Raw genomic sequence first — 15,751 nt, 5'->3', positions numbered from 1 at the left:
AAAATAGAGGATTAAAGCTTTAATAGTCTATAACTGTCTGTAGCTAAATCAAGATTTTGAATATTTGAATAATAGATTCGTTTAATTCGTTATTAGCTATACATACAGCTCTGGAGCTAATTATCAGTATTTCAGTCAGTTAACCTGACTATATAGAACACATTAACCCCCAAATCTTTTTGATTTTCAAATCGCCAAAGATTTATTTATTTGCTTTTGAAAATAGAGTAATGTAGAGGGCATTTATACAAGCATGTTTTACATAATTATGATTAAAAACGAGTTTAGGCTACTACCCTACATGACTGATGAGATTTACAATGAGAAAAAAAAAAAACGTATAGACCAACCAAATGTAGCCCATCTCTTCTTAACACGCGGAGCATTTAACTTGTGTGATCTGACAAAGATAAAGGACTTGAGGAAGAGGGTTTCTTTTGATCCCGAGTCTGAAATAACTTTTGTAATTGCGGCAACATATTAACACTGTATCATGCAACAACAACAAAAAGTTGACCCTTCATTTAGCTGCAAAACGACATAGCGCTCAAAACTTTTAAATAGTATTTAAATAGTTACTATTTAGCCTATATTAGGCGTAGCAATAACTCATTTAAAAGACCACTGACCAGAACTTGCGCCAAAGACTTAACGAAAAAAAGAGATTATGTAACATGCATGTAACTTTATGTCCAATAGCCTAATGCATCAGTGCATACGCAATCTATACAATATATCTGTGAAAGATGAGCTGTCCTATAAACTTTTTTCCCAGTTTGCCAAAACGCGCCTGGCTCTCTGATGCGCGTTCGCGTGTCAACGTGGCGTTTTGCAGCCAGTAGAACTTCGAATTTCCCTCGGCTCCGCCTAATTTGGTCGTGTGATTGGCTCTTTTTCCTGTCAATAAAACATTTTTGAGGGCACGTAACATCGCTGCCCCGCCTACTTTTACGTGCACAATAAAGAACAGTGCCAACGCGTACTCTTCAACTTCAGGGTGTACTCAAGCAGAAATCACTGCAGGCTTGGTAAGTCATTTCTAAAATTTAAGTTGAAAAATATTTGCATTTTAAAATTAAATTGCCCAGTTGTAGTTTTTGCTGCCAATTGTTTTCATCGTTCATCCAATAGTCATTATCTGCTGTAAATCCCTGCAAAACTAATACAAAACTTTATCATATTTGTTTTTTTATTGTTATGCTTTAAAATAAAATAGTTATTCTGAAAGTTTAAATAAGATATCTGTGCTCTATAATTGAATTGGTTTAAAATTGAATGAGCTCATTGGAGATAGTAAAGTTTTCATTGCTAAGCGCAATCACTTAATGTGTTAGTGTGCAACATACTTTTTCAGGTCAGAAAAAAATCTATCTCTGTCTTCTCTCACACACTGTAGGGAGAATATGAAGCTGCTCTTTTTGGGGACGTTTGCCCTTTTTGTTGGGGTCACAGTTGCTGTGCCTGCGCAGGAGAAGCGTGTACATCATAAACCTGACCTCAGTGATCATGCTCACGATGATGCCCATGGTTTCCAGTATGACCACGAGGCCTTCCTGGGCAAAGAGGAAGCCAAGACCTTTGACCAGCTAAGCCCTGAGGAGAGCAAAGAGAAACTAGGGTAAAAATAAACATGTGAGAATGAGACAGAAAATTAGAGAATATTAATAATATCATGTGTCTTACTTTGAATTTTTTATATTCCCCATGCAGAAAGATTGTGGATAAGATTGACACAGATAAGGATGGTTTCATCAGTCACGCTGAGCTACACCACTGGATCAAGCACAGGCAGAGGAGGTACATCGAGGAGAACGTGGACAAGCACTGGAAAGAGTACGACCAGAACAAGGATGGGAAGATTGGATGGATTGAGTACAAGAACACCACCTACGGATATTATACGGGTAATTAAAACAAGCCTTTGAATTTGGCGTGGCAGCCAATAATGTTTAATGAGAAACGGCTGTTTAAAAGAGGATTGTATATTTGTTATCCACAACAATAGTGCAACATCTTGGCAAAAAAGAAATTGTATTTAGGATAAATTATTATTTCAGGTAAAAACGAATGAACAAATAATGTTTAGACCATAAACTGCAGAAGTAACGAATATCAATGGTTGACTTGTAATATGTTGCTGTATTTCAGATGTAGAGTTTGATGATGTGGATGATAAGGCCAGTTACAAATCCATGCTCACTAGAGATGAGAGACGGTTCAAGTCCGCAGACCGGGACGGGGATGGTGTCGCTACCAGAGAAGAGTTCACTGCCTTCCTCCATCCAGAGGAGTTTGACTACATGAGACACATTGTGATACAGGTGAGGTGATAATGAATATAATGATAGAGAAATCAGAGAGAGGGACAGACATCAAGGCAAGACAATACAAGGGAAATTTTGCTTCCATAACTTGTCTTCTTTCAGACTAGCGGAAAGAAAACATCCACAATGCACATTTAAAGGGATAGTTCACCCAAAAATTTAAATTCTGTCATCAATTACTCACCCTCAAGTTGTTCCAAACCTATTTGAGTTTCTTTGTTCTGCTGAACACAAAAGAAGATATTTTAAAGACTGTTTGTAACAAAGCAGATAGAGCAACCATTGACTACTGTAGTATTTTTTCCCTACTATGGTAGTCAATGGTTGCTCTATCTGCTTTGTTACAAACATTCTTCAGAATATCTTCTTTTGTGTTCAGCAGAACAAAGAAACTCTACCAGTTTTGGAACAACTTGAGGTGAACTGTCCCTTTAAGTGTTTTTTTTTTTGTTTGTTTGTTTTTTACACATACTTGCATGTCGATGTCAATTACAGTACATGTCTTTTCTTATATATACCAAATGTTTTTTTTTACAGAGGGGTCTGTTAATATATCATTCCCATTTTAAAAAAAATTAATAAAATGATAAGATATCCAAAACTGACTCTAATATCAAACTCTTCATCCATGATGTATGTTCTGGAAATGCATGCAAATTAGTGCATATTTAATTAGATAATGCTCTATTTGCATATTTAAACAGAACAGTTTAGAAAACTTGTAATACAAAACAATTTTGCAAGCTGGTGGAATGACCTGCCTAACTCAACCCGAGCTGCTGAGTCTTTAGCCATTTTTAATCAACACATGACCCTTTAGTACTAACACTTACTATTCTATATATCTATTTAAAAAAACCTTGCTACATGTACTGTGCTAGACTAACTGGTACTAGTCACAGCACTTGCCTATTGTTTCCCTATTGTTGGTTTGCTTGCGCTCCTCATTTATAAGTCACTTTGGATAAAAGCGTCTGCTAATTGATTACATTTAAAAGAAATTGTTAATGTGGCTATTAGTTAAAATTTTTACCCAATCCACCTGTGGTATTTTCCCATGGCAATTAAATGTACACCAAAAATGTCCTTAAAATAATTTTCTCAAACATTAAAATTACCATAAACTGCATAGGCCAACAATATGCTACATTATTAACACGATACAAGCTGGAAAAAAAGAGCCAAGCAATAGATGAATTACCATAAATACTGTTGTTTATATATTATGCTATTTAACGTTAACATTTAGCATCTGTCAGATTAGAACAAACCACTTGAGAAGCACTGGAATAGATCACTAAACTTTTATCCCTCAATATTACAGGAAACAATCGAAGACATTGACAAGAATGGTGATGGCAAGATTGACCTCTATGAATACATTGGTAAATTTCTACAGTGTTTTCCTGGGAAGGAAAAAAAAATTCATTCATTAGAAGAACTGATATTTTGTGTCCAAACAAATTGAAAATAAATGCATGTGTTCCTTTTGACCCTAGGGGACATGTTCACCCCTGAAAATGGCGAGAATGAACCAGATTGGGTCACAACAGAAAAGAAACACTTTTCAGAGTTCAGAGACATGAATAAGGTATGGAGCGGGAAGGAAATCTAGAAGCATCACCTGGGAGTGTTTCCTGGCTCTTGTTTCAAGGTTCACGATTTGTTTGTTTTTGTTAGGACGGTTTCCTTGATGCCAATGAAGTATCTAATTGGATCCTCCCTGGAGAGGTGGACCATGCTGATAACGAGGCCCGGCATCTTATTCACGAAACTGATAAAGACAGCGTAAGTGACATTCACTGGGTCTACATATGGGTGGCGTCATTAATTCGCAATAATAATCAAATCAATTTTGAATTAATTCTTGCCTCTGTCTTTCTTTTAATTCGCTACCAATGAATCACAATGGACTTCCATCTGCTTCATATAATTGACTAACCAGGATGACAAAATCACAAAGAAGGAGATTCTGGAAAACTGGAACATGTTTGTTGGGAGCCAGGCGACTAATTACGGAGAGGATCTCACCAAAAGACACGATGAGCTTTAATGTTAGCATATCTGGGAATAGGGGAGGGCAGTATATTTTGGGTGTAGGTGAGAAGATAGGAAATTGAATATGAAAATGATAAGGCCAGGGGGTAGGCTTCAAGCTTCTGATATAATGAGACAGACAAACGTTTTTATTTATTGTCAAACACATTTCATCCATTTCAACAAAATTGTGATGAACACTCGCATTCCTTATGAACATACACTCCAGCTTGCTTATATTGTGAGGAAACAGGCATACATCTTCCACTTGAGAGATGCTCAGGAATTCAGCACTGAATACAGGGCCAGTTGCATCAGTATTCAATGTAACAGGCCTGTTTTGACTGTTACAAAGTACATTTCACATTAGTAGTGTGTGATTTCACGTTCAACATGCCAATCGCATGAAAAGGGGTATAACGAAATGAAGCCAGAGCAAAAAGGAAGGGAAAGAGGGGTGGGGTTCAGTAGGTGGGAGGAGACAAAAGTGATTGACACAGTATTGGTGGAACATTTTTCTCTCTGTGAATTCTAAATAAAGCCATGTTGGTTTTTAAAAATCATTTTGGACTGGGGTTTAATTTCTTTGTTCTCACAAAGACATTGAATTGCTTTCTGATAGGAGGTGTAATTGATACTCACAAAAGCTTAAGCAATCATTTTTCCAAACTAAATCATTCTTTCCCATCTGCATATTCCAAATTGTATCTGTGTCCTTGCTGTCATTCTCAGGATGGTCGTCTCTCTATCAGTGAGATCATGGATAGAATCGATTTCATTAAAGTCAGCACTATAACTGATTTTGGGACCCTGGTAGAAGATCACGATGAACTTTAGCCCTGTAATGACCACAAAACACCTGAATGTCTCTTCCAACTATTAAAAAAAGACACGTGTGACTTTTAAAGTGTGTAAAATGAATTATTTATTCAAAAGAAAAACATACTGTATGTTGTGTACACATAACATGAGAGTAGCTTTAGGGGCAAAGAGAAACATAACTTTAACATTTAACAATTACCCCTCACCCAAAAGCACTTCAAAAACAAAACAAAAAAAGTCCAGCAAAATGAATGATAATATTTACAGGGTCAAAGCGTTGTCCAATCCTCTCGTTTATGCTTGCATAACGGGTCTGGCCTCTTTAGCTTTGAGATCCACTCCTGAGCCCGCAAAGCCAGTTCCACCCTGTCGTCAAGCGAAGAGACATTTAAACACTGACTTGCATTTGTAACATATTGAAACACTCTCTTCAGCACTGTTTCTCTCATACACACCCTCTGAAGGGGTATGATGTCCTTCTCTTTCAGTTTGTCTCCAGTCATTGGATCAATCATGTCTTTCCGTATGAGCTTCTCCACACACTCCATAGTGACCACGGCTCCACTTGAGGGTAAGACAGTATACACAAAAAGAGAGAGAAACTAGAAGTGAGAGGAAGGACTAAATGTATATAAAAAAAAAGTATAAAGCCAGATCAACTCTTGTTGAATAAACAATGTAAAAGTCAAACTCACGAGGGTCTGAGAAGTGCACTGGGCACCGAGTTCCCAAGCGTGTCTTTGGTTACTGCACACACGTATCTGTCCTGCGAATCACATAAAACATTTTCTGAATATTTCAAAAACAAGGTATACAATAATTCAAAGTGTCATACATTACTGTTCAAACGTTTTGGGGTCAGTAATTTTTTTAAATACATACATATAGAATATTTAATAATACACTATTAATATTTAATATAGAATATTCATCACTTTTATTCAGCAAAGACACATTAAATTGATCAAAAGACACAGAAAATACTTTTAAAATGTTACAAAATATAAATATTTATTTTCTTTTTCTATTACTTAAAGAGTCCTGAAAAAATACATCACAGTTTACACAAAAACATTAAAGGGAACATATTCCCCTTTTCTTGATTTTGTTTTTGGGGTCTACTAGAGTAGGTTTTTTTTCAAGCTTGAATGTTCAAGAAACATTTTGCAGCACCCAGTCTGTCTGTAATGCTTCGTTTAGTTCCGGTCTCTATGAATAATTATTTAAATGATGAATATTGTGACATGTTCGTTCCCTGAAGAAAACTCAAGACTACAATCGAAGCATTTGAGGGAGTTCAGAAACAGAGCTTACTGATTTAGAGAATAACTCCCTTTGGAGTGACTTTGTGCTTTGTAACTTTAAAGACCTTTTTCATGTTTAAACAGCAACATTACACTAGAAAATTTAACATAAATAGGACCCCTTTAAGCAGCACAACTGTTTTCAATATTGAAAATAATGATAAATGTCTCTTGAGCACCAAATCAGCATTTTAGATTTATTTCTGAAGTATCATGACTTATAAATCTTACCGACCCCAAACTTTTAAAGGCCGGTGTCTACAACATTAAATGGGAACAAAGGGAGATGCAGATCAGGAGAAATAAAGGAAAAGGTGGGAGATCACATCTTAGTTTACTTCTTACTTGGCGTGTGAGGAGGGCCACTCTGTCCAGACTGGGGTCCAGTGGAGTGAAGCGCACTGAAATTAAATCACTCATCTTCAAAGGACGTCCTGACATGGGGCAGAACACTGTCTTTGACTGAAAAAGCAGGAGAAGAGGAAAACCAGTAAACGATAATAAATGGGGTCAAAAAAGTTCATTATATCTTGGTGAGGTGTATATCTTGAATTGAGTGCATGTTGATCTGCCTAGTGTCTCATGCAGGGTGATAAACTTTGAAAGACAACAATCATGACAAGAAGCTACTGAACACACAAGAGTGGAAAATCGATTGAACCAGGAGGCGAGATGGACAAACAAACCAATCAAGGGCATCATGACCGACCAAAAGAACATTTGGCAGAAGCAGCAAACTGATTTCAGGGTAATTATAGTCTCTTGTGTAATGCTATTCCATGAATGACATGAGAGTACTGAAGACCCAAGGTTAGGGACACGTGGCTGGAAGAGAGGGGAAAGTGACAGATCTAGAAACCTACAGGTTTTTTTATCAAGGTGGGCTTGGCCTCTGGTGTGAGGCTGGGGATCCAGAAGCTGGGCAGAGCTGAAGAAGAACTGGACTCCCCGGCTGAAGTGTCAGAACTGGAGGAGCTGGTTGAGCCCTTCTGGCTTTCATCACCTTTTGATTTATCTGAAGAGAAATTAGTTAAAACACATAATCAAGCAGGATCATGTGTGTAATCTCATAGAATTATACTTCAGTTCAGTGGTTCCCAAACTTTTACCATCCTTCTGCGTATCTCTCTTCCACTTCACCTTTTCCATTAAGGAACAATATTAGCCCCCTAAATTGATTTTCCAGTGCATGCTTACCTTTATAAAATAAATTATGTTTTATATAAAGAATATTCAATAGATAAAATATGCAATGATGGTAAAAAGTGATACTTTTAAAAAATAAACTAAAACCACCAGTAGGTGGCGGTAAGTCACTGTCTTAAGCGAGTCATCAAGCCATTTATTTACTGTATTTATGAATGAATCATTGACTCTCACAATTCGTTAAAAGCTGCAGAATCGTTTACGAAACACTGCTCTGTGTTGCAGTACTGCCGTGGATTTCGTTGGAACTATTATTTTGTTGCAAAATAGAACAAATACTGACAATACTTAAAATGTATGTTACTTAATATGACCATTTTGTTTGTTGACCTGTTGTATAATAATCAATGTCACATTTGCAATTGTCTGGTTATTTGGGAACAATAGCAATCTTGCTTGTAAATTATAATATCAACATTAAAAACAAGAACTCACACAGGGTAGAAGAGAGTTTGAGTCTTAAATCGTTCCCAATCCACTCTCTGTGTCTATATTTGTTCTTCATGCTAGTAAGTGCCAAATCCCCACTTTTAAAAAAAAGTACATTGTCGAGATACACTGTCATGTATTAACAGCATTTTGCCAGTTAGAAATACATGCTCAGTTTAATATTATTTTAAAGTACTATTTTGTTCAATTTCTCATAATATACACTCCACATCATCACAATGTTCAATGATTCTCAAATGACTCGATGGATGAATCAGTCTCTCTAAATCCCTCCTTTCCACGAGCCTACTCTGCTCTGATTAGTCAGATGGCCCAGTCTGTAGGGATTGGTCTACCGCGTACAGCGCGTATTTCGGAAACAAACGCCCATTACCATAACTGAACTCCAGCTCCGTCAGGAGGCTTCCTAAAGTTCAGTGATTGTACACAGTAGCCACGTTTACATGCGCACTTTTTTGTCATTCCGATTAAAATCATTCCGATTGAAAGATTCGGTGGACTGTTTACATGAGACGTTATCTAAACCGATCTGGTGTTTGCATGTGCTGACTTTCAGTAGGAATCCTTTTGTGACATGCGCACACAGTTTGTCTGCCGCCTCAGATTCGTTACGTATCGTGGATCAATAGTTCTGTGTTGGTAATTTTTATATTTATTTATTTTTCTGTGGGCGGACATGCAGTAGTTTAACCTAATTTTTTGTCCTATACAATGGCTATTTCAACAGCTGTGAATGATGAATGCGGAATCAAAAATTTATTCAATTCATTTATGTTGAAAAACACAAAATTAACAATAAAATGCACTCAAATTATTAATAAAAACATAGGATATACGGTGAAACATGAATGAAGCATTCAAGGCTCAGCATCATTACTAGTAGTACTAAACGTATACATTTCAGATGATTAAGGAAAGATACCATAATCACAAAGGTATAAATATTAACAAAAGTAATTATAGTAGACTGTGGGTAATGTTACTTAACCAATTTGAAGCAGTTGTTGAAATTTTTTTTTTCATAGCTAACTTAACTAACGAGAAACAGAGAGCAGCTTGAATGTTCCCCGTTGAAATGGCAGCTCTCGACGGCCACCAGGACTTGTACAGTTTTATAAAAGCTATTTATTATTTGTCGTAAAGTGTAAGAATCACCTCAGAAAAATAAATTATTCTGTCAGGTGCAGTTGAAGCCTAGGACAAACGCTGTCAAGATGAGATGGTGTAGCCAGGCTATGTCTGTCATTATTCAAACATCATGTTCATAACATGTTACGAAATAAAAAGTTTAATACCTCAGAAAAATAAACTTTCCTCTCTTGTCAACATTAGCCTGGTGTGAGCGCGGCGCGCGCTCTTCAGTTGAGGAGGCGCGCGCTGTATATCACGTCACAGAAAGACGTGCACTCAAAGTAATCGGATCAGATCGTTTACATGGTGGAATGTTTCGTTTGATCGGTTCATGAAAAGGTTTATCCCACCCCTCTCAAACCGATTACAATTTCATTCGGTTTGGCCATTTTTATTCCGATTGAGGTGTTTATATGGAGTATTTTTATTCGGATTGGACTTTTAAACCGATTACAGTGCTCCATGTAAACGCACCTAGTGTAAAGACAGTAATGATGAAGTCGATTTTACACCAATCCCAGCGCGAGTCCGAATCGATGATGAAACATTGGAAGAACTAATTATTCAACCCGAACCTTGAGCAGGACGTTTCTCAGTGATGCTACTCAGTTTGAGGTACATTATGAGATGTGTCAACTGTAATTCCTCACCATCAACAAACGGTGAGTGTGTGTTTCTAATTTTTTGTGGTGCACATGCGGGAACTGTATCAATAACTGCACATATTAGCCGAGCACTAACGTGAATGACTGATGGAACATTAAAGTTTGCAAAACAAATCTTGCTTCATCCTTTATCTTTACTCAAAGTAATAAGAATGACAGACAATCTGCATTAATAGACACAGTTTTAGGTAATATTGCACAGCCCACAGCTGATTTACAGTAGTGTTTCAGCGTGAGTGAGCTGGTTGGCCAGATACCTACACAATATGAAACACAATAAACACATTGTAGAGCACAGCGTTTTCTCGACAATGCTATGCAGTATCTGCTGCGGTGTTTGAGGTGGTTCAAGTTTTCCCTTGTGTCTGTGCACGGGCAATATGCTAATGCTTTGTCTTGACGTCACAACGAAACGGCTTGCGATTCGTTTGAAAAATTATTTGTTTAATTGACTCTTACTTTTGAGAGACAACTTTATATACGGTGCACTTTCAGATTTAAAACTTTTCATTCACTTAGAACTAGGTTACACACTACATGAAAGGTAATTTTCAAAAATCATAATAGGGGCACTTTAAGGTGGGGTAGAATTAAATGAAGGACAAAACTCGCGTACCCTCTGTCACCTCACGTACCCCAGTTTGGGAACCACAGCTTTCAGTTTAATCTTATCTTCCAGTTTTCGTACCGGAGGTGAAGGGGTTGATTGGCTTGGATACGATGTTGTTCTCTCTCTGTCTGAACTTCTCAGCTCTCTCTCGTTCCTCAGACTTGGACTCCAGCCGGCCTTCACTCTTCAAAGTCTGTTTCTGCTTCTCATATGCCTGAGTTTTTAAAATATATACACAAGTCTGTTAGACAAACAGAGAAGAACATTCACATTTGGAGCAAAATACATATGTAAGAAGTGCTCAAACCTTCATTTTCTTGGCAATTTCTGTTTTCTGGTGAAGGATGTATTGCAGAATGGCTTCTTTTTCATATAAGTATCCATCTTCACTGCAGAAAGCAAATATAAACATACACACATCAATCCAAGTTTTCGACCTGCTGACATGCAAATTAGGCAGTAACATCCAGTATATACAATTACGGTAGAGCTGGGTGGCATTACGGTTCATACCGAATCATGAGCGTAAAATATGGCATTCGAAGTCAATCTACTGCAGTATTTCCTCTCTCCTAAATTTTTGGTCATACTGCCCAGTACTAAATTAAGGCTGCATAAACGCTTAAACAAATGCAAAGACCATTTCAGCATTAAAACATTTATAAGTGTAAAAGTGGGACTCTTACGTTACAACAGGGTCCCTGCAGGGCTGTAAGGAGAGACAGCAGCAGTCGAAATCTTTAATCGCATCCTTCCCCAGACGCACACTCTGTGTCCCATATCCCGAAGAGGCTGGAGATGTCAAGGGAGATGCACAATTTGTTTTAGCAACTATATTTTATGCATTTATATATTTAAGTGAGAGTAGGAAGTCACTTTGGATACAAGCGTCTACTAAATGATTAAATGTAAGTGACATAAACACGACACAGAAACCTCGTTAGTTAGATAAATAAGACCAGGGGTTACATTACCGGTGTCTTTCTTCTTCTCATGATAAGTGTAAACGGCTCCTGCTGTGCAGTTCTTCCCGTGTCGAGTCATGTTGATCTTTTACAGAACAAAATGGATCCATGAGTTTAATGAACAGATTAATGCAGTTTCACATAAATACACGTTGGCCTACAGATGGATAATTGATTAGTGAGCTAGCGAGGAGGATTGGTTATCAGGGAATCTATAATAGTCGTTCATGCTACTAAAATACAAACCGCGAAACACACATAAATCAAACACAATAGTTCTTTCATTGAGTAATACCGTATTCAGAAGCGCAGAAGTTGCTGTTTATTTCCTACTACCGTGAACCGGAAATGACCAGCCGCACTCCTCACAAAATTCATAATAAAAGTTTACAGAATCCGCTGTAATCCGCACGCGCAGCCGTAGTGTCAGAGTTTAGTACTAAAGAAACAAATCAATAACACTAATAAAAATATGAAATAAATATTAATATGATTATCATATATATTCTTCACATCAAGGAAGATAATAAAAAGTTAATAATAAGCATCTTAATTCTATGAAGTTTTCAGAAGTTCAACAACACCTAAACACAATATTATGCTTAAAAATAAGAAAGCTGTAAAATGTGTTTCCATTTGTAAACATTTTCATATTTTTATTTAACCTTAAAGTTTGTCAGTTTAAAATAAATACATATTAATAAATAAATAAAAATAAATATTAATAAATAAAAAATAAAATAAATACAAATAAATATATCTGTGTGTTTGTCTTTTTTTGTTTGTTTGTTTATTCAGTTGTTTTATTCAAAAGTTTGGAGGGAAAAAAATCAGTGCAGCGTGCTAATATAATTATCGTTCTTGGTGTGAAAGGGTCTTTATTCTTGACCCGAGTGTGTACTAAGACATCCCCAAACTGTTCCCACAAAGTTTGGAGCATGAAATTGTCTAAAATGTCTTGGTATGCTGAAGTATTAGTTCCTTTCACTGAAACTAAGGGGCCAAGCCCAACCCCTGAAAAACAAACCCCACACCATAATCCCCCTTCCACCAACCTCCCCCAATACCGTTCTCCTGGCAACCGCCAAACCCAGACTCGTCCATCGGATTGCCAGACAGAGAAGCGTGATTCGTCACTCCAGAGAATACGTCTCCACTGCTCTAGAGTCCAGTGGCAGCGTGCTTTACACCACTGCATCTGACGCTTTGCATTGCACTTGGTGATGTAAGGATTGGATGCAGCTGCTCGGCCATGGAAACCCATTCCATGAAGCTATTTACGCACTGTTCTTTAGCTAATCTGAAGGCCACACAAAGTTTGGAGGTCTGTAGCTATTGACTCTGCAGAAAGTTGGCGACTTCTGCGCACTGTGTACCTCAGCATGCGCTGACCCCGCTCTGTGATTTTACGTGGCCTAACACTTTATAGCTGAGTTGCTGTTGTCACCAATTGCTTCCACTTTGTTATAAAACCACTAATAGTTGACTGTAGAATATTTAGTAGTGAGGAAACTGGTGGCAACCGATCACGGTACCACGCTTGAATTCACTGAGCTCCTGAGAGCGACCCATTCTTTCACAAATGTTTGTAGAAGCGTCTGCATGCCTAGGTGCTTGGTTTTATACACCTGTGGCCATGGAAGTGATTGGAACACCTGAATTCAATTATTTGGAGTACTTTTGGCAATATAGTGTATATGGGCTTGCATATAGGCTACAGTGCGCTGTTCTAATCAAAACACAAGGGACTTTGATTCTTATTAGCTTATTTTACCCATATATCTACTATAGTATATCAAATATTGAAATTCCCTCTTCTGTTCAGAGCGTTTCCTTTTGTTTTTCTGCTGGAGAAAGAAATTTACAATTTTACATAAGACTCTGACTCAACAACAGTAAATGATGATTCAGTTTTCTTTTTTTAGGTGAGCTATCCGTTTAAGGTCATAATTCATGTAGCCTACTTATCACAACCCATGTTTGGAAATCATGTATGACTGACACCAAATAGCCTAAGTGAAAAACTTGGTGTCGACAATGTGATATAAAATGCATTTTGGTAAATATTTAAAGAAGTGTCATTGAACTTACACATAAATAAAACGTCCCATCATTTTATTCCATAAGTAGTGTCAAAACAACAGAGGTTTGCAATTACATTTCACATCATAACTTATGTTAATAACAAGACTGTTTAAAAGGGAAACATGTTATTCAATTAAATACTTAATTTAAATAATTAAATTAAGTAATTTTAATTATTTAAATTCCCCGTGTATGTATATATAGGCCGGTCTGTAGCGTTTGATGTGACTACATTAAAAAGAGAAAAATAACTTAACGACAATGAACATAACGCTACAATGTAAATAAAATCTGTGAAACGCAACGGCCAATTGCACGTTTCTCTTTTGGCCACATGGTGGTAACAAGTGGGTTTAGTTGTCGTCGTCGTCATCGTCGTTGTCGTCGTCATCATCAAAGACATCTGCGACAGTCCTGAAAAAAAGACAAGAGGTGACATCATTATATAATTATGGTTAAAACAAGAAGTAGAGCCTACACTTTAAAAAATGCTGGGTTAAAAATAACCCAAGTTGGGTTGAAAATGGACTAACCCAGCATTTGGGTTGTTTTAACCCAGCGGTTGGGTTAAATGTTTGCTTAAAACAACCCAATCGCTGGGTTAGTTCATTTTCAACCCAACTTGGGTTATTTTTAACACAGCATTTTTAGAGTGTAGTATAGCAGGTTTATTTGTAGGAGAATATTATCTTACTTATAGATGGATCCAGAAACTGAGTCAACAAAGCCACCTTTGAGGAAAATATAAAAAATTTCATGAGTTCATTAAATAATCACACTTTGAAATGATCCACAATCTAAACAACTAAAATAGTGCATAGTGTTATAATGTTTTTTTCTTACCTGGCTGGCAGACGGTGTCACAAACAGGACAGATGTAGCACTTTCCACAGTCCTGAAGAGACAAAAAACAGTTCAAATGTCCTGATCATTTCATGCTTTTTAAAATAATTATTTGTGTATGTGGTTTTGTAGGGGAAAAGACAGCCATCTGTAGCTTCAGACAACCGCATAATTAGCATTATACACCTAGTGTCACTGGGCTGGACTAATGCAAGCAACTGAAGGCCCTCTATAGCGGCACCGAGCAGTTATAGTAAGCACAATTTATTACCACCCAAAATATATATATATATATATATATATATATATATATATATATATATATATATATATATATATATATATATATATATATATATATATATATATATATATATATATTTCTATAGGCTAGTTTCCTCCAAGGAAAAAATAGAACTAGTTTCAATCCAATTGCAATTGCAGTTGCAGTTCAGTAAAAAAATAAAAAATAAAAAATAAATAATAGGCTATATTTTGTCAGAATAAATGCATTCTTATTGAGCATTGTAAATGTTTTGGGTTTAAGCCTGGAAAGCAATATTCAGTGAAAAAGAGACCAAATACAACAAAAAAATATACAAAAATAAGTTAATCACCCAGAAGAGAGTAGTTCGTTTTCGACCTAGTAATGGATTTTAGTTATTGAAAAACTATTTATTTACCATACGTTTCTTTCCAAACTTGGTAGAATAGTAGATTTATAATTTTTTTTAGGGGAAAAATAATGTGATAACCAGGTTTAATGCAAAATGTCGGTTCTGGTATATGAAATGAGTTAATAATTAAAAAAGTTCTTACAACAATGAATTGAATATTGGGGAGGAGATGTGCCTGCAGTAAGCAAAATGATACAATGTTGCACTGCTGGTCTTTCCTGAACTAAGTGTGTGCATTGTTCTGTATTGAGTTGTTTATCCAACTGTATTGTCAAAGAAAAGGTGTGTTTGTGGTGGATTTCTCACATCACAGAAGTCGCAGTGTTCAGAGTCGTCTCCCTTTTTACATGGGCACTCATCACAGCTGTCGCAATGCTGAGGGAAGAGATAAACGAGAAATGACTAAATCAATGGCAAATTCTGGTTAAAGTAAGACAGGCGGAATGAAGGCATAAGTAGACTACACACCATTGTGCACTTCATCAGACTAATAGAGCTTAGTGCTTACCTCACAGTGGGCACAGAATGAGCAAATGGATCCTTCATGATAATCATCATCGTCGTCATCATCTGAAAGAAATGTTGTCAGCTGTTGTTTTTTTTATATCATTATTGATGTGTATGTAAAGAGC

General features: G+C 36.7%; 3 protein-coding genes across 7 annotated transcripts in view; 1 reads left to right on the top strand and 2 right to left on the bottom strand.

The window, feature by feature from the left end:
* Positions 1-950: 950 nt before the first annotated feature.
* On the top strand, positions 951-5,265 carry rcn3 (reticulocalbin 3, EF-hand calcium binding domain). 2 transcript variants are annotated; one of them, XM_079800977.1, is made up of 8 exons: positions 951-1,028; positions 1,397-1,618; positions 1,711-1,904; positions 2,149-2,321; positions 3,649-3,709; positions 3,824-3,915; positions 4,005-4,112; positions 4,270-4,916. In XM_079800977.1, exons 2-8 carry the CDS (start codon positions 1,404-1,406, stop codon positions 4,375-4,377), a joined length of 951 nt encoding a protein of 316 aa, XP_079657103.1. In that variant the 5' UTR covers positions 951-1,028; positions 1,397-1,403; the 3' UTR covers positions 4,378-4,916. The 2 variants fall into 2 exon arrangements, with proteins under 2 accessions (XP_079657103.1, XP_079657104.1); XM_079800978.1 differs by lacking the exon at positions 4,270-4,916 and adding an exon at positions 5,094-5,265 and having other exon boundaries at positions 986-1,028.
* On the bottom strand, positions 3,617-11,892 carry nosip (nitric oxide synthase interacting protein). 4 transcript variants are annotated; one of them, XM_079829919.1, is made up of 11 exons: positions 11,810-11,892; positions 11,524-11,599; positions 11,236-11,341; positions 10,857-10,938; positions 10,628-10,763; positions 7,351-7,502; positions 6,833-6,949; positions 5,879-5,949; positions 5,639-5,747; positions 5,449-5,549; positions 3,617-5,200 (listed from the first exon to the last, which is right to left on the bottom strand). In XM_079829919.1, the coding sequence occupies exons 2-10, from the start codon at positions 11,591-11,593 to the stop codon at positions 5,478-5,480; spliced, it is 915 nt and encodes a 304-aa protein (XP_079686045.1). In that variant the 5' UTR covers positions 11,594-11,599; positions 11,810-11,892; the 3' UTR covers positions 3,617-5,200; positions 5,449-5,477. The 4 variants fall into 4 exon arrangements, with proteins under 4 accessions (XP_079686045.1, XP_079686047.1, XP_079686044.1 ...); XM_079829921.1 differs by having other exon boundaries at positions 4,471-5,200; positions 11,524-11,868; XM_079829918.1 differs by lacking the exon at positions 3,617-5,200 and having other exon boundaries at positions 5,267-5,549.
* Positions 11,893-13,593: 1,701 nt separating this feature from the next.
* LOC307137796 (uncharacterized protein) overlaps positions 13,594-15,751 on the bottom strand; it is a 5,395-nt gene continuing 3,237 nt past the window's right edge. Inside the window, exons 2-6 of the mRNA XM_079835740.1 lie at positions 15,628-15,689; positions 15,426-15,494; positions 14,443-14,494; positions 14,294-14,330; positions 13,594-14,013 (exon numbers count right to left, since the gene is read on the bottom strand). Coding sequence (XP_079691866.1) covers positions 13,953-14,013; positions 14,294-14,330; positions 14,443-14,494; positions 15,426-15,494; positions 15,628-15,689 — 281 coding nt within the window. The 3' untranslated portion in view covers positions 13,594-13,952. The remainder of the gene's footprint in view (positions 14,014-14,293; positions 14,331-14,442; positions 14,495-15,425; positions 15,495-15,627; positions 15,690-15,751) is intronic.

This window comes from Gobio gobio (genome assembly GCF_949357685.1).
Source record: "Gobio gobio genome assembly, chromosome: 1".
In the NCBI taxonomy this organism is placed as follows: domain Eukaryota; kingdom Metazoa; phylum Chordata; class Actinopteri; order Cypriniformes; family Gobionidae; genus Gobio; species Gobio gobio.
This window is presented reverse-complemented; position numbering and strand designations above follow the sequence as displayed.